Raw genomic sequence first — 18,186 nt, 5'->3', positions numbered from 1 at the left:
ATAATGTATATTATTGAATTTTATATCAAGAATTAATGTATTTTATATTTGTAATTGTATTGAGGAAAACTGAAAGTTATCCTCCTATTTTTTCTTTTTTTATTCTCTTGCAAATTCATCTTTCCAATTTTTTGCCACCTTAACTCCATAATATATATAAAATATTTTGTAGAAAATTAATAAAATTTTTAAAAATTGAACTGAAACTGATTTACAAGTTGAATTAAAAATCACAGCTTACAAGAAGATGGAAGAAATGGATTTACAAATAAAAGATAATGGTTCAATAATTGAAAAAGTACTAATAACAAACCAGATGAGTGATCTGGATTGTTTCCTTATATCGAATTTACAAGAAGGTTTTACTGGATTTGTTATATTGGAAGTACAAAAGGGACTTGATAAAGATGAAAACAAGAATTTTGAGATAAGAGGAGAGTATATGAAGGCAGGTACTAGAACTTTCATTGAAGAATTTAAAGATTATTTGCAGAAAGAAAAAAACCACAATATTTATTTTACCAATATTAAAATAATGGGTTTGTTATTTGGAGGGATGTTTAATGGCTTCTTGACTGGTTATTTCTGACAATGTTTTAATTGTTTTTTGAGTAGGACTGAATTTTGATTATTTGAAGAGAGGAAATGGGGATTTGTTTAAAGGGTAGAGGAAGGATTCAGATTGGGTGCAATAGATACAATTTGTAATATTTATTATAATAAATAATAATAATAATTTATTATTATGAAGTTATTTCTGTTAATCCTTACTGGATGCTTGTCATTTAATAGGGAGAGATGAATTTTTAGAGATGAGTTTATAAATACTGGGATGAGATATGGAATGAAGAGATCTTTCATTTTACTTTAAGAGATAGTGTTAAGTTCTTAATATTGATTATGCTTGCTGTGGATGAAGGGGGAACTTTCTTTTTATTTTTTTTCCTTTTTATGCACTTTTTAATTTCTTTATTACATAGTTCTATGCATTTTACTTGTATATTATAATCTTTAATAAAATTATTGGGGAAAATAATTGTACCTGTTTTAATGCTAATACTGTATTGCAGTATAATTTTAATTTGTTTTAAATCTTTTTGTTTGTTTGTTTGTTTGTTTGATCAACATGAGACAGCTCCAGTCTTTTTCCTTTGGATCTACGCATAAAATCATTAGAATGCATAAATATTTTATAGTCCAGTTTCTAGTTTAAAAAACAAATAACACTTTTTTTGAATACATTTATTTACCCTAAGCATAGAATAACCTTTTTTCTGTAAATTTTTGAAAAGCTGCTGTCATTTCTTAAATTTTAATGGTTATACCTGGCATAGAAGAAATGGTGCATCATATTGTCTCATATAACATTCAACAAAATGACAGTTGATTTCTTTCAGGTGTCATTATCAGAGAATGAAGATTCACAAGATTCTTCGGATAGCATGGACTCTTCCCAAAAAGCAAGAGGTCTCTTAGCACGCCGTCCATCTTACAGGTCTCTATTTTATACCAAAATATAATTTATTCTCAGATCTGTACTAGAATTATTGTGGAAAATAATATTTCCTGGCAAATTTGGATTCTATGGGGAAAAACATGAGTACCAATTCTTTTGGCCTCATCTATACTAGCCGAAAAAGGGTGGTTCAGGGGCTAGGACATTGAGCTTGTCAATCGAAAGGTCGGCAGCTCAGCGGTTCGAATCCCTAGTGCTGCCGTGTAACGGGGTGAGCTCCCGTTACTTGTCCCAGCTTCTGCCAACCTAGCAATTTCGAAAGCACGTACAAAATGCAAGTAGAAAAAATAGGGACCACCTTTGGTGGGAAGGTAACAGCGTTCCATGCGCCTTTGGCGTTTAGTCATGCCGGCCACATGACCATGGAGACGTCTTCTGACAGCATTGGCTCTTCGGCTTTGAAACGGAGATGAGCACCGCCCCCTAGAGACGGCAACGACTAGCACGTATGTGCGAGGGGAACCTTTACCTTTACCTTTTATACTAGCCAAATGATAACAAGAAATGACCAGAAACATAGTTTTAAAATAATTTTTGGACTGGATAAATTCCCTTAGGAAATGATAAGCACATCAATTTCACTGCAAAAGACTGATTAGATAGTGTCAATTTTTTTAAGAAGCCTCTTAACAGAAAGAACCAATAAGTTTCTTTAAATCAGTGTTTAAAATGAGCTCCTTTTATAGTTCCACAAAATCAATTATTTGCCAGATATTGAAGTTATTTGTAAAAATGTAAAACAATTTAAGTTTTTTAAAACTCTTCTGATTATTACTTTATATTTAAACGAATTCACCAGGTCACTTATTTTTGACACTTGCTTCCCTATTAAGTTTTCTTAATGTTTTGATTTAAAAAAAACTTGGCCAACGTTCGGTAGGCATTTTTATTTTTTGCAACTTTGCAGCCTTAAATGTAACAAAAGTTCTGTGTTGTGGTTCTTTCCAGATGTTTGCAGAGAGGCGTAACTGCTGGCAACAAAAAAAATAAAAAGTTATTAAAAGACTTATAGTGTTTCTTAACTGCATGCATATTAGTAATATAAAATAGCATAAGAATGTCAAACCAAGCAACCATCAAACTAACTAAATCACCATTGTAATAGTAGTTCTTAAATTTATACAGCCTTAGTGGCATTAACAACACTTTTTATTCCCTGCTTCTAGAAAGGCTGAGAAGGGTTTGAAGAAAGCAGCCCAGCCACAGGATGTAAGAATAGTCCAGTTGCAGTGTTTGGAATAGTCAATAAAACTCTATGCAGTGTTTTTCTTTCATGGTTTCAGCAAAACTTTCAAAACACATTGTTTTGTTTCATGTTCAGAACTTTCAACTATTTTGAGGTTAGAACATTTCAAGGTGACAGAGTTTGTAGAGTCTAGATTGTAGTACTTCCTGATAAAAAAGTCCCTGATAGCAGACGAATTATTTTGAACAATAAATAATCTTTGTTCTGCAGTAGGAAAATGCAATAGGTGCCATTCTAAATATTGAACATTGCAAATTTCTCTAGAACGTTTCCTGAATAGTAAGCTAAAGGATAGTGCATTATGGAGTTAGATTTTATTTCCGTCCTTCAGCGTTTACATTGAAGCCTCTGAGAAAGTCATACCAAAACTCTGACTTAGATATTCCAAAAAGGGAAAAAACCCGAGACTGCTCTTCTTCATGTTCCATTTTCTAAATCTTGTTTGTGATTGAAAGCAAATAAGTAGATAATGTAGAAGAGAGTGGGATTTTCTTCTGGATTTCTTCCCACTGCTGGAACTTTTTCTCAAGCTGGCCATATCCCTACAGGGACTGAGAATGATCTTCATCAATGTTATCTTATGTGATTTTTGTGGCCTTTCTTGTGCGTGTGTGTGGGGGGGAGAACCCAGAACCATCTTAGCCATCACCTCTCACTTAGATTATAGTAATATGCTATGTACGGTGCTGTCCTTGCAGACTGTTCAAGGTTTGGTTGGTTGAAAATATAAAAAAATCATGTTTAGAACCAAACATTCACTAATTCCAAATGTTTGTTTCATTCTGTGAGGACCTAAATCATGTGAAGGAAATATTTTAATATCTGAGAGCCACATAGATTGCTAGCTGATGTTCTGGCTAATTGGTGGCACGATGACACAGTGGTTAGAATGCAGTATTGCTGGCTAATTCTGTGGACTGCCAGGAGTCAATCCTAACTGGCTCAAGGTTGACTCAGCCCTCCATCCTTCCAAGGGCAGTAAAATGAGGACCCATATTGATGGGGCCAATATGCTGACTCTGTAAACGATTTAAGAGACACTGTGAAGCGGTATGTAAGTCTTATTGCTGTTGCTACTGGTTAAGGATCCTGTATTTTCTGGAGCCAACAACCACAGATTGCCCATTTGTTTTGTGCCTAAAACCTAAATTTCAGGGAGTCAGTATAGTAAATTGTTAGATGTGTGTCAGGAAAATCCAACTTCTCTGTCCACTGGGTTAGTTTTCTCAGGCCCTTCTCTCTTTGAGCTTTACCTGGCTCAGGACTATTATGAAGATAAACTTAGGGAAGCCATGCCCTCCCTTATGATTGCTCTTTAAGTTCTCTGGAAAAGATGAGGGGTATGCAACAACAGCACTATAGAGCAGTAGCTCACAACTTCCAAGTTTGCCTGTGAGTTTGTGCAAGAACTTCAGTCTGCTTCTGAGGCTGTTTAGACTTTCCCAGCTATCTGTTAGGATATTTTCATGGAATCTAGGTTATAATACTGCTTCCCAAGCAAATGCTTGGGAAGGGTATTATAGAATATCCACCTTCAATCTTTTTATTACATTTATTGTACGTTTCTATAACATATTCAAGGCAAAAGAATTCAAAAATATGCATCACTAACAATCATTTTAATGAAAAGTTTTTAGTCTTACAAGGCCACAAAATATTGGGCTCTGCTTCTCTTGAATTTGAAAAAAAGAAACTGTGCCTAAAATTGTGCATATCGTAATAATCAATATAATAATAATGTAGCTATTTATTCAGCATGGTTTTTGTTTCTTCCAGCATTATATATCTGATACATTTGTTGCTTTTTTATAGAAAAATCTTGAACGATCTTTCTTCTGAAGACACAAGGGATAGGAAAGATGAGTCAAATGCTGTTGTCACTTCAGTGCCTGTCACTACACCTCTTTATCAGACCAGCACTGGTCAATATAGTATGTATTAATTAATAAACTTCTACACTGGAAATGTTTTTTAATTCAATAATTATTTATTATGAGTTAAAAATCCTATTTTTTCTCATACTAAATATTTATTCATTCAAAGCATGTAATCCAACAAGCCAGTTTTTAAATGTACTTGTCAGTCAAAGATTACTTTATTACCTATTTTTAGGTAAGAGACTATATTTAATGGAATATTCCTGTGGGACTACCCAAAAGAACATAAATGTTCTTGCTTATAATTGATTATCTTATGCTATGCACTGTTTAGCATCTTCCCTCTTTTGTTCTGTCTGGTTTTGAAGTTGCCATTGCCCCAAATGGACCATTACAGCTGAGCAGTCCGGGTGCGGAGAGTGTGCAGGGCTTACAGACCTTCACAAATGCTACTGGGACTCCACTATTGCAGTATGTGCAGACTTCTGATGGCCAGCAGATACTGGTACCAAGTAATCAGGTAGTGGTGCAAAGTAAGTATCCATTTTAAATAATTCAAACCATTAATCTCTGAAAGCCGGCTGGGTGACCTTGGACCAGTCACTCACTCACTCTCTCAATCTAACCTACCTCACAGGGTTGTTGTGGGGGAAATAAGAGAAGGACGGGCAGGACATAAATAAATATTACTACCAGTTCATTAAACGTCCATTTATGGCAAGGCTGGGCAATTTCCGGTACCTTTAAAGCTTTGGTGCAACGCCCAAATCCCTTCCATGACTTATTAGCAGAAATTTATCATAATATTTAGTTTTGGCAACCAAGATGTATTCCTACGATGAAAGAAGGGCAACCTGTGGTATATGTTATTCTCCCAGCTGCTTTGGGAAAAGGGTTTAGAATTGTTATGATGCTACCTGTCTAAGGGGAGTTGGCTCTTTTCCCAATTTTGGCTTTCCTTTGTTCCAATTGTGCCAGCCTTCCTTCTGACTAGGACTATGCAGGTTAGCTGTTCAGAGGTGAAATGCTCTTGGTTCAGACCGGATCGGCCAATCCGATAGTGATGACGGCTGGTGGTTCGGAGAACCGGTAGCAAAAATCCCTGGCCCCCAAAGACAGCTTTGCTGGCTGAGGAACTCTGGGAGTTGAAGTCCACAAACCTTAAAGTTACTAAGGTTGGAGACCCCGATCTAAAAAATATAAATTAAATTAAATAATAAAATAAAATATTTGTGCAGCTTTCTGAGATTTGGTGTGGTTCTGTAGTGTTTCACTCTAACTACACAAACACACAAAATCTTACAAAGCTGTATGTGGCTTTTTGTGTGTGTGTGTGTGTGTGTGTGTGTGTGTGTGAGTCGTGTTGGGTTGTGTTGTGTGTGTGTAAAGTGTGAAAGTTGTTTTTTGAGCTTTTTGTGGCTGTGTGAGTTTCCTGCTTGTTGCAGGTGCCGTTTTGGGTGAAGTGCAGCTGCTTTTACATTGTGTATGAGTCAGTTGTATTATGTGTGTGTAAAGTGTGAAAGTTAGTTTTTGGTACCTCTTATTGTTCTGTAAACTTTGTTTATTATTTTTATTATTTATTGTTATTGGCCACGCTCACCCAGTCATCTGACCACTAGGCCACACCCACCAATTAAGCCACGCCCACAAAACCTGTAGGGAAATTTTTTAGATTTCACCCCTGTAGCTTTTTTCTTTCCTTTGCCTTTTTTTGGTCACCAGGATGAAGGGTTGACAGGAAAGGGTTAAATCCTCACTCTGATGAAGGAAAATCCTCCCTTTAAACCTACCTTTGTCTTCTGAAGACAAGGTGGATTATTTTTTTCCTTTGGTGCAAATAAGCTGGGAAGACAAGCAGTAGCAGCAATAATAGAAGAAAATGTCACAGAGGTTAAATGAAATGGGCTTCATGTTGATAAGCACAGTAATCGTGTGCTGGGACTTTTAAGGCTTTCTCCTGCCAAGGAGAGCACCAGGGAAGGCAGCTCAGCCCAGTGAATAGGCCAGAAGCAGAAGGGAAATCATGGAGAGACCAGGACGATCCATCCAATGTCCAACTGCTGGTTGCTGGAGACACCAGATAGCCCTGGTATTGTAGTTGTATCTTCTGGAGGACGACCTTCTCTTCAAATTCCTGGTAACTGCCAGGACCACACCGTGCTGATGAATACAAACCATTCAGGCGGTCTTTCCAGCAGTGATTAGCAGGTGAGATAGAGGCACCAGATGAGTTCAGAAGCAGAGAGCTTCCCTCTCTATGCCCTCCTGCAAAGAGACATTTATCAAGGGTAAATACATGTATCTCCTGCTTCCCGTTTCCAGTATAGCAAAGGAAGAACATAAGATTACCATAGTGGGGCCACTTGGAGCTCTTATGTGATGGATCATGTCAGTCAGCAGAGGATGTTGGGGATGAGAAGTGTTGGGGATGAAGCTGGTCTAGCTAGGCCCACTATGATGGTATTTCCTCTGAACCTGACAGATGTCCGATGTGCCTTTTCCCCTCTTTCCCCATAGAATGAAGGTGGTAATATATCACCTAGTTGACATTGGCATACAAGAATGGAGGATCTTTTCTCCCCATTTCTGTTCAAGGGAGTAAAAACTGGAGCTTGGCATGTCATCCTGGACCTCAGACCACTGAAAAATTCTATTAGCCATTGAATCTGCAGAATGGAAATGACTGAGGTGCCTGACAGAAATCATTATCTAAAAATCTTTTAACTGTGATAAACATACCAGAAGCTTACCCGCTCATTTCCATCAAGCATTTTCTTGGGTTTTCATAGGTGAAGCAACAGTCCCAGTTTAGAGCACTACTCTGTGAACAGTGGTGGTGCAGTAAAATCTGTTATTGTAGAAAATGGGTATTTGCTATTAAGTTAAGTGCATTATTTTCTATCATTTAGGCAGTCTTAACTAGTGGGGAACAGTCTCTCTAATGCCTGACTCATTAAACAATTAGTCCTAACCAATAATATAATCATACTTTTTTATTTAAAAAAAGTAATACTGCTTATTTCCACAAGTTTTGCAATTTTCCACATTCTCTGCCCACGTACAGAGTCCATCCTTGTCAGTATTTGCCTTTATTCTCAAAAACCACCACTAAAAATGCTATATTTATTTCTTGCCCAACCCTAAACCTAGTGGAATCATTAGTTTTATTTGGAGGGTGGGAGTAGCAGTATTTCAGCATTTAAGAATTGCTGCTTTACCATGTGCTCTGCTCTGATTCCTTAACAGCTGCATCTGGAGATATGCAGGCCTACCAGTTACGCAGGACACCAACCGCCACTTCCCTTCCACAGACAGTTGTGATGACAACGCCTGTGTCCTTGACATCTCAGTCAACCAAAACAGATGATCCCCAACTGAAACGAGAAATAAGGCTGATGAAAAATAGGTATTTACTTTCCACTTATGTTCTGAAAAGAGACCTTGTGCACAGAGATTGCCAGTAAGTTTCAGCCTTTTATCTTGCCTAAGAAATACTATTCCCTTCTAACTAAATGCTTGTTTATATTGCCTACTTCCCCTCTCCCATTTCACTTTATTTTGGAGTGGGAAATACCTTCATTTAAAAATGCCGTATTTCAAGAAATAAGGAGAAAAGAATTGTTGTTTTTAATAAATAAGTAAGAAAACAAGATTCTTGAAAAATAAATTTAAAGCATCCCCCTAGGAGTCTTAGCTTTTTCACTTGTAATGAAAAATTATTGTGAAATGTTCCATCACATATACCGCATACTGAGAGATCGCTTGAACTTCTATTCTGTGTTTTTTGATGTGTCAAACTTCTGAAGTAAAATCCTAAATAGGCTTCAGACTATTCTTCTGTGGGTACTTAGTTTGAGGCCATATTCAGTTATTTTGTTCCTTAGTGTTAGAGCACATTTATATATAGTTGCAGTACCTTGTTTTTTCTTGGACTAATTTAACTGTAGACAGTCTTGACTGTTGATTTTATTTAGTATAAAATATTGAAAAAATGCTCAGCATTTATTTCAAAATTTAGTTGAAAGAATTAAATCAGATTTTTATTATAGCCATATCAGCATAAGGAGGAAAGGGTACTATCAATTAAAAACACAAAAAGTTCATCAAAGGCTAAAAAATAATAAAAAGCTAAAAGGTATAGAATAAAATTAAATACATAAAACAAAAAAGAATCTAAAAAGGAGGGACAGAAGCATAAAATGGATTTAGGGGAGCATAAAGGTTAGTACATGGCAGACAATGTCTTTCACAATAAAGAGCACTCTAGAATGACTAAACTATACTTACCTAGCAAGAGAAATATCGTGATCGTCATTTAAAGAAAAAAAAAGTTAAGCCACCATCTTCTCTAAGCAAAAATGGGATGTTTGTTAAATATTCTGAGTTTTGAATCGTAATTAACTTATTTTTGCTTTTGGATTTCAGAGAAGCCGCTCGAGAATGCCGCAGAAAGAAAAAAGAATATGTTAAATGCCTTGAAAATCGAGTTGCAGTCCTTGAAAACCAGAACAAAACTTTAATTGAAGAACTAAAAACTTTAAAAGATCTTTATTGCCATAAAAGCGTGTAAGAAAAGAAAGTAGAAGCTTTTTCACAACTATCAAGGGGATTTGATTTTTAAAAAATTAAAACGAAAGGTCAAAAATCTCTTCAAATTCTACAACTTAAAGACTTAAAATATTATTTGAAATTGTTGCATGGCAGAATAGCAAAAGAAAGCATGAAATTGTGTGAAGAAGCATTCCTTTGGCACAACTGGAATCTTGATTAAATCAGACTATATGGACATACTTTCTGTCAATCGAGCGATTGAATTTCATGAGCTGTAGTTTAATTTTAAATGCTTGTTAACTTTTGATTGCAGTTAAATTGCAGAGAAGCTAAGACTGCCGTCAGCTGTAAAGGTCTATTAACATGTTTAATCAGGGTATATTCACCTTTATTCTTTAACCCATCATATTAGATCTGTGCATGTAAATTGATAAGCAATGAACTGCACATCTGCAATGAGCATTCATATGTTGTGGTTTATGCAGAGTCCATAAGCTTCAAATCCATGCATTCAGAGTTCCCCGTTGTGTGATTTCTATTTACTTTTGTCATATTAGTGCACAAGGTCACCTCTGTATTTTTTGTATACCTGGAACAGTCTTCATATAAGAAGGCTTTTCAGTTTTGTATACATATTTTTTTCCTTCAGATTGGAAGTTCTAAGCTGCACTATAATTTGTTGACCATGCATATGATTTCAAAGGCAGACAATTTAATTTTTTTAACGTGCTGTTTATCAGTATTGATAAAAGCAATGGATTCCTTGTGTTGGAGGAACCTGAAGACATGAAATGTCTACCAATCATAGTTATTCCCATTTTTTTGATGCTTTATACAACTGAACAAATGCTACTGGAGAATACCTTGACTTTTTGCCTATGCATTTAGTCACAGTTAAGAAAAATGTCTGAAAGTTGAATTCAAGTCAATGTGCATCATGTATGCTATTTGAAGATGCTGCTCCTGACATACAATGACTGAGCAAATGCCAAGATCCTTAGCTCTGCCCATTTTATACCACAAAGAAACCAAAATTACAAACCAAAGATAATGTACACAGAGAGACATTGGAGTACTTAATTTCAAGACAATATTTGTAAACCTAGTAGTAATTTGTTAAAATAATTCTGATTTTTATAAAGAAGTAATCCAGCTGGAATTGGTCTCAGATATATTTTTATAGTTAAAATATTAACTTTTATATGGGTATTTTAGATATGTACAATTTCAGAAAGCAGATATATTTCTCTCAGATTGTCAACTTTATATTTGTAGAAATTTTTTGAGAAACTAAAGCCTATTTCTGTGTACTTTCATCTGGTAGGGATTAACAAAAATATTCTTGAATATTTTTTTGGGGGTGGGGGGAAAGGTTCCTATTGTTCATAGAAAAATGCATGGATCGTTTCAATATGAAGATGCTGTCAGGGATAATTACATTATTTTTTATTTTCAAGAAATGTTAAAGACTTATTTTGAGTACCTAGTGAATGTTAAACCAACAGTTGTTGCCACAATACTTAATCATTCCAATGATACCCTTTAAAATTACGACATTTCAATCCATATTTTAGGCCAAGAAGATGCTATTATACTGCTACATATATTAAAATTCTGGGCAATTTTGAGATTATCATGATACATCATTCCATAGAAAATGCCATAAAATCATTCCTTCCAATACCAGCAGCCCCATGCCTTAGAGAACAGAACAGCAGAATATTTCTATACAGCCATGGAATTGTGCAGAAAATTGTTAATAAACTTTAAAACAAAAATGATGGTGCCTTTCTCTCCCAAAACTGTTAGCTTCCAAGAGCTAAACAAGAATAGAAGCTGCATGGATTTCTGCAGTTTTTGGGTTAACACAAAAAAAAACCTGTACAATAGGCTTGACACAGCTTATATAACCTCCCCCAGCAAAGGAACAATAACTGGAAATGGGAGGCCCTTAAAAAAAGATGCTGTCTCTGAAAATAAGCCATATGCTTCTCTTGGTTCTGTTCTCTTTTAAAGACTGAAAGGGCAGCAAGGGGGGGGGTGGTACTTACCACTTTTTATTGCCTAAGTTGGCTATAGGCAATTTAATGCCTACCAGGTACACTGGACTGCAGTTCACATTATTCTAACCTGATATGACGGACAAAAAGGATTGTGAGAAGTTGTGATCCATGAATCTGGAGGACATCATATTGCCCATCTCTGTAATTAAAATATTCTGAAAAGAGAATTTGGATTCTGGGTATGGGTATCTTTGGAAGCTCCTCTTTAGGGCTCCATTTTCTGCAGGCACAAGCGGAGCTAAATAAATCTCAGCAACCAGTGCTATGTGGTGACGTAGCATAGAGGGCTGATGTTCAGGATGAAATGTAGCTGAAGCTATTAGTTTTGCACCAGAGCTCCATAGTTATACACTGTGGAGAGAAGGGTATATATATATATATATATATGTGTGTGTGCACGTGAACTTTTCCAATTATTTATCCTCACCTGAATGTTGAACTCTTAAAAAAATGCCTATGATATATATCTATAAAAACTTTTAATAAATAAAGCTTATCAAAAAAAACTCGTGTTCGTGTCTTTAAAAATAATCTCTAAGTATGGTGTGCGTGCACACACACACACACACACACAGAGTGTCAGACTGCAAACACCCATCATCCCAACCAGCACACGCAAATCTGGTTTGCCATATTGTTCACATGCATAAAATGCAAACAGCTGCTGTTCATAAAACAGCACCTGTGTTGCTAGTCTGTGCTTGTGTTAATTTTATTATGTTCAGAAGAAAATTGAAGTTTTCAGATTTAACACCAACATCTGGCATTTAACACTAAGATATAACATCTGATATCTATATTACCTTTTGCTAATCTTAGCTCAGTATTGCTGTATGTAGGTCTCAAAATATATTTAATAGCAAATAATACTTTGGTATTCAGAAACTATTAAAATAATTATTTGTTACTATTTCAGAACAAGAAGAGGCTTTTTAAAAACCGTCTTTATACAACCTGTTGATGAATAACTATTCTGCAAAAGTAAACATGATTTGCATTGCAACCGTATTCCTCATCACTAATTTCTTGCACAAGACTACCAATAGCAAGTATCACCAAAATTCAATAATGTCCAGTGGATTAGCAATTTGATGAAAGATATTTTCTTAATCTTAATTTTTAAACAACTTGGTTGAACACTTTCAAGAATAAAAATAATCAAAAACAATGTTTTCCAATTTGTTCAGGGTGTCAGAAGAGTTAATGCTTTTTTTCCTGTATGAAATTAAATAGCCTCCGTTGTTCAATGACCTTAAAAATAATGTAAGTTCTAGTGAGTTAGTACATAGATGGGGGACCATCAGGAATGACCAGAGTTGTTAGATCAGGACATTGAAAAAAATATCCTGGAAAGTAGCAATGGACAATCACTTCCATTTTGCTGTGAAGAAAACTATGTTCTTGCCAGGAATTTAGCCAGGTGTCTGGGCATGGTTCCATTTTTTTTAACTAGCTAGAGAATAGCAATAGCACTTAGACTTATATATCGCTTCACAGTGCTTCACAGCCCCAAGCGCTTTACAGCGTCAGCATAATGCCAACAATCTGGATCCTCATTTTACCGACCTCAGAAGGCTGGAAGGCTGAGTCAACCTTGAGCCGGTGAGACTCGAACTGCCAAACTGTTGGCAGTCGGCAGTCAGCAAAAGTAGCCTTCAGTACTGCATTCTAACCATTGCACCACCATAGCTCTTACATATCAAGACAGTCTTATGAGGAATGGATGGCTTTTACAGAGCGCACTGGATGAAGCAGTTTAACTGGACTTTTTTTCAGTCTGGATCCATGCCAGGGCACAGCACTGAAACAACATTGGCCACATTTGAGAACCTTTGGAGGGCTCAGGATGAAGCAACCATTCTGGGCCTCTCAACGCCTTTCAGTACACTGACCATGGTAACCCTTGTGGACTAGCTTTGAGGTTGGGAGTGGGAGGCACTGGGTTATAGTGGTTCTCCTTCCTCCATGACGGGTTCCAGTCGATGGTGTTAGGAGAGGAAGGGTCAAGCGCTAGGCCCCTGCAGGAAGGTGCCTTGGGCTCGAGCCTCTCACCAATCCTTTTTTAACATCCACATGAAATCACTAGGGCAGGTCATCTGTCGTTATGGGGTTTGGTATCATCAGTATACCCAATTATGTATCTCCACCCCTAACCACGCAAGTGGTGTGGTGGCGGTGCTGGTCAAGTGCCCAGAGGCTGTTATGGTTCTGGATGCAGAGGAACTGGCTTCGACGCTGTTGTATAGGGCCAGCGGCCATGTGATTAGCAATCACAGCCAATTGGTCTGCCAGCACGGCAACTGACTGGCAGGATTTAGAAGAGTGCTGATTGGCTGAGCCACTGACAGCTCTACTATAAAAGAGCTGTCAGGACTGAGGAAGCGGCTCCATTCTCCCGTTGTTTCATATGGGCAACTATAGTTTAAAGTTAATGTTTAATAAAGTTGATTGAATGGTTGACCCGCCTTGCCTCCGTCATTATGTTCTAAGGACAGAACATTTGGTGATGAGGTTGGGATTCTGAGGCAGCAGGTTAACGACGTCGATCTGGAGCTGTCAAGGAGCTGCTTATTGGTATTGATAAAGCATGTGGCTAAACCCATCGGAAACTGTCATTGTCCAGTATGGCTACCTTATTGACTTTTGCACCATTTGATCAGACAAAGGAAAACAGGCTCTTTCCTAGATTGCTTTGCTTGCTTTTTAGCTGCAAATAACTACAAGGGGCTACCGGGAGATAGGAAGTTAGCGGTGTTCCTTACTGTTTGCGGGCACAATATGTTTGAGACTGCCCGAGCCCTTTTGGCGCCTCGGCAGTCCAGGACGTGCCCTGGGAAACCTTATTAGCAATCTTAAAGGGTCATTAGGCACTGTTGCCCTCCAGAGTAGCTAGACACCACGCATTCAGGCACAGGTTCCAGATGGAAGGAGGAACTATTGCACAGTACATGGCCGCTTTAAAGCAAGCCACCTTGTACTGTGAGTTTAAGGAGTTGGAGGCTATTCTGTTAGACCCGTTGATTTGAGCCTCTGAATTATCTGATAGGTCAGCAACTGAATTTAGGAAGTCCTTTAATCCACCGACAGCTGCTAAAACATCTGCTGTCCACCAGGATGAGTTAGAAGTTGACCAGTTATTTGAGGAAGATGAGGCAGTACGGCGCCTTAAAACATCTCCTCAGAAAAAGAAAGAACAGGAAGAGAGGAGCACACAGGGCCCATGTGGAGGCTGTGGTGGGAATCACCACCAGTCTGCATGCCATTTTAAAAATGCGGATTGCAGACGTTGTGGAAAAAGGGACCATCTAGCTAGGGTTTATAGGACCGCACAGCCAGCTAAGAATAATGCAATGAGACCTAACCTTCGGGGGTACAAACCTCAGAATAGAGTGGAGCAGGCAGACGAGGAATGTTATACCATCATTCAGAGCGACCCTGAAGAAATAATCGGGCAGTCTAGCACTAGTCTAAAGAGGAAACTCTTCCGCTTAGTGCTGATTGAAGGCAATCCTTGTAAAATGGAGATTGACACCGGGTCATCTGTGTCAATCATATCGTGGATCACACTTAAGAATTTAGTGCCCACGATGGTGAGGAACAGATTGTCATCCTGTTGGCTCCGATTGTGGGACTCTCAAGGGAATTATATCCCCGTATTGGGCTGGGGAAGGTTCAAGGTGCAATACAAGAATTTTAGCGGCCGCCTTAAAATTGTGGTGGTCAACAGGTCACTTCCAAGCCTGCTGGGTTTAGAATGGTTTGAGGCCCTAGGGTTCGCTGTGACTGGCATACATGCTACCACAGCAGATAAATTCACAGATCTCAATGGCGAACTGGGTAAATATACAGGGTCACCAATATCGTTTAATCTGGACCTTAAGGTGGCTCCCATCCGCCTGAAACTGTACAGGGTTCCTTTTGCCCTTTGGGCAAAAGTAGATGAGGAACTAGATAGGCTGATTGCACAGGGCATACTAGAACCTATAGACCAAGCAAAATGGAAGACGCCCATTGTCCTCCCTATTAAATCTGATGGCTCTTTACGAATTTGCGCAGACTATAAAGCAACGATCAACCGCGCTCTGCAGGCAAACCCCTACCCTGTCCCAGTAATCCAGCATTTCCTACATTCTTTGGGCCGTGGCACAATATTCACAACGCCAGACATGGCTCAAGCATACCAGCAGTTGGAAGTGGACGATGTCACAGCAGAGGCGCAGACTATTGTCACACATCGGGGCACCTTTAAGTGCCGCCGATTGCAATTCGCAGTTTGCGTTGCCCCTGGCATATTTCAGAGCCTCATGGAGAGACTGTTACAAGGCCTGCTGGGAGTAATTCCATATTTCGACGATATCTTCATGTCGGCTACATCTGAAATGGAACTGTTGGACCACCTGTATGCCCTATTTACCCGTTTCCGGCAGAAGGGCTTAAACTAAAATCTAACGAATGCAGACTCGGAATGCAAGTCAAATTTTGGGGGTATTTGATAGATGCTGGTGGACTACATCCAATCCCCTCAAAGGTGCACACTATTCAAAAGGCCCTGACACCGCGCAGCAAGTCTGAACTGCAGGCTTTCCTGGGCTTACTGAACTTTTATAACATCTTCTTGCCACACAAAGCCATGGTCGTGGAACCACTGCACCATCTTCTCAGTTCATGAACACCATGGACCTGGGGTCAGATGGAGGCCAGAGCATTCAGAGCGGTCAAAGAGCTGCTGACATCTGCCCAAGTATTGGTCCAGTATGATGCTAATCTGCCCATGATATTGGCCTGCGACGCTTCCCCATACGGAGTGGGTGCTGTCCTAAACCATCGGTTACTGAATGGCTCAGAAGCCCCCATCGCCTACTTTTCCAGGACTCTGTCCGTGGTGGAGCGGAATTATGGACAGATCGATAAGGAGGCTTTGGCAGAGGTCGCTGGAGTGAAGCAGTTTCATGACTATTTGTATGGCTGCCCCTTCGAGCTGATCATGGACCACAAGCTGCTTTTGGGCATTTTGGCCAGTGATCACCAAACTCCTCTCATCCTGTCGCCACGCATAACTCGGTGGGTTGTTTTTCTAGCTGCGTACAATTATTGACTGTCTTATTGGGCTGGCAAGGCCATGGGACATGCTGACGCCTTGAGCCGCTGCCTCCTTCCTATTCCAGATGAGGACCCTGCTCCTGCATCTTCTGTCCTGTTAATAGATAACCAGTTGTTGGCGTGTCCGCATTGGACATTGCCAGATACATTTCATGGGATCGGTCCCTTTGCCAGGTTTTGGACTGGGTGAAAATGGGGTGGCCCCAAGGACCGGTAGCTGCCGATTTCCAACAGTATACGATCAGGCAGTGCTAGATCTCTCAATTGAGGGGCTGCCTACTGTGGGGCTCCCAGGTCATCATCCCGAAGAAGTTGCGAAGGGTGGTTTTACAGAAGTTGCATGATGGCCATCTGGGAGTAGCTAGAATGGAGGCTTTGGCCCATGGCTACGTTAGATGGGGCTATTGAGGAATGGGTAGCAGACTGTCAGCGGTGCCAAGCACATATGGCAGCCCTGCTTTTTGCTCCAGTGCGGGAGTGGGAGACACCTAGGACTCCCTGGTCCTGTGTCCACCTGGATTTTGCTGGCCCATTCCAGGGTCATGGTTATTTAGATGCCTACTCCAAATGGGTAGAGGTCGTATCCATGACTTCAACCACCACGGAGACTGTAGTAAGGGCATTATTGAAGGTATTCACTACCCATGGGCTGCCAGACGTCTTGGTGTCGGACAATGGTCCACCACTCATGGCAGCACCCTTCCAAGCATTTTTAGTCCGGTATGGGATTTGCCATTCTCTGGTGGCCCCCTACCACACGGCCAGCAATGGCCTTGCTGAAAGAGCTGTCTGCTTGGCCAAAGAAGTCCTAAACAAGTTGTGGCCAGGGGACTGGCAGTGTTCTGTCTCCTTCCCCACTTCAGACCCATGAGCTGGCCTTCAGCCAGTGAATTCACAGCTTTTATCAGTCCTGGCAAAGAAATCGCAGCTGCCTGCCAAAGTTCAAACAAATGACTCACATAGCAAGATTTTCAGCTCTTATTGAAACGATTCAGCTAAACTTTTGCTTCCTGTGGAGTGAGAGCAGTCCCAAAGCTCCTTATATATCCTGTGGAGCCCCACCCTTCCTTTTGATGATGCCGCCTCTCTAATCTTCTGAAGCGCGGGTCAAGCCAAGCTTGATTATTATTATTATCAGCTGGGTCTGAAAGCGTAGCCTGGGGAAGGGAGGAATCAGGGGATGACGGCCTCATTACGTCCTCCAACTGGTCTGGTTCTGGCTACTGGAGCCGAGCCAAAGGAATCGGTGCTCTCAAAGTAAGCCTTACCGGCCCTTCCCCCTCACTTTCTAAGTCACTTTCAGGCATGGGGCCAGGTTCGGGGGCTGGAGTCACAACAGGCAGGCTGAGATAGCGACTTATCTCCTCTCCCAGCACCCAACTCCTAACCCGGTGACTAACTTTAGCCTGGCTGAATTACTTATGGGCCGGCGACTGAGAACCGATCTCGATAGGCTGCATCCAGAATACTCAGCAGAAAAAAACCCCAGACTCTGTGGGTGGGGCCTAAACTTTCCGAGATGGGGACTGGGTGTATGCACAAAATTATGGAGAGGACCCCCAGTGGCTTCCGGGGCAGATAGTTGAAGTTACCAGACCCCGTTCCTACCGGGTTCTGTTGGAGGATGGGCGAATTTGGTGGTGGCATGTGGCTCAACCGCAGGCTGCCTGTTTTAGAGTTAGTTCCTGCCAGACCTGGTCCCACTCCTACAGTGAGCAAGAGGGGAAAATGAGGGAGTAGAAAATGACTCACACACTTCAGAGCAATACAAGCCGACATGGGCCAGGGACTTACCTTCAGATCCTGCGTTGCGGGAGATGGTCAAGTGTCCCA

The 18,186-nt window shown here is 39.9% G+C and overlaps 1 protein-coding gene across 5 annotated transcripts in view; it reads left to right on the top strand.

Annotated features, from left to right (window-relative positions):
- The window catches only part of ATF1 (activating transcription factor 1), a 30,886-nt gene extending 18,573 nt beyond the window's left edge, over positions 1–12,313 (top strand). For 4 of the 5 annotated variants that reach the window (XM_058171152.1, XM_058171148.1, XM_058171151.1 and 1 more), the window contains 5 exons: positions 1,398–1,495; positions 4,575–4,693; positions 5,008–5,172; positions 7,886–8,045; positions 9,065–12,312. In XM_058171152.1, the coding sequence (XP_058027135.1) occupies positions 1,398–1,495; positions 4,575–4,693; positions 5,008–5,172; positions 7,886–8,045; positions 9,065–9,209 (687 nt within the window). In that variant the 3' untranslated portion in view covers positions 9,210–12,312. Of the gene's footprint in view, positions 1–1,397; positions 1,496–4,574; positions 4,694–5,007; positions 5,173–7,885; positions 8,046–9,064 lie in introns of all 5 variants that reach the window. The other variant, XM_058171153.1, reaches the window with a different exon arrangement.
- Positions 12,314–18,186: the final 5,873 nt, after the last annotated feature.

This window comes from Ahaetulla prasina, chromosome 2 (assembly GCF_028640845.1).
Source record: "Ahaetulla prasina isolate Xishuangbanna chromosome 2, ASM2864084v1, whole genome shotgun sequence".
Lineage (NCBI taxonomy): Eukaryota > Metazoa > Chordata > Lepidosauria > Squamata > Colubridae > Ahaetulla > Ahaetulla prasina.
The sequence above is the reverse complement of the archived record's forward strand: the minus strand, read 5'-3'. Positions and strand labels throughout refer to the sequence as shown.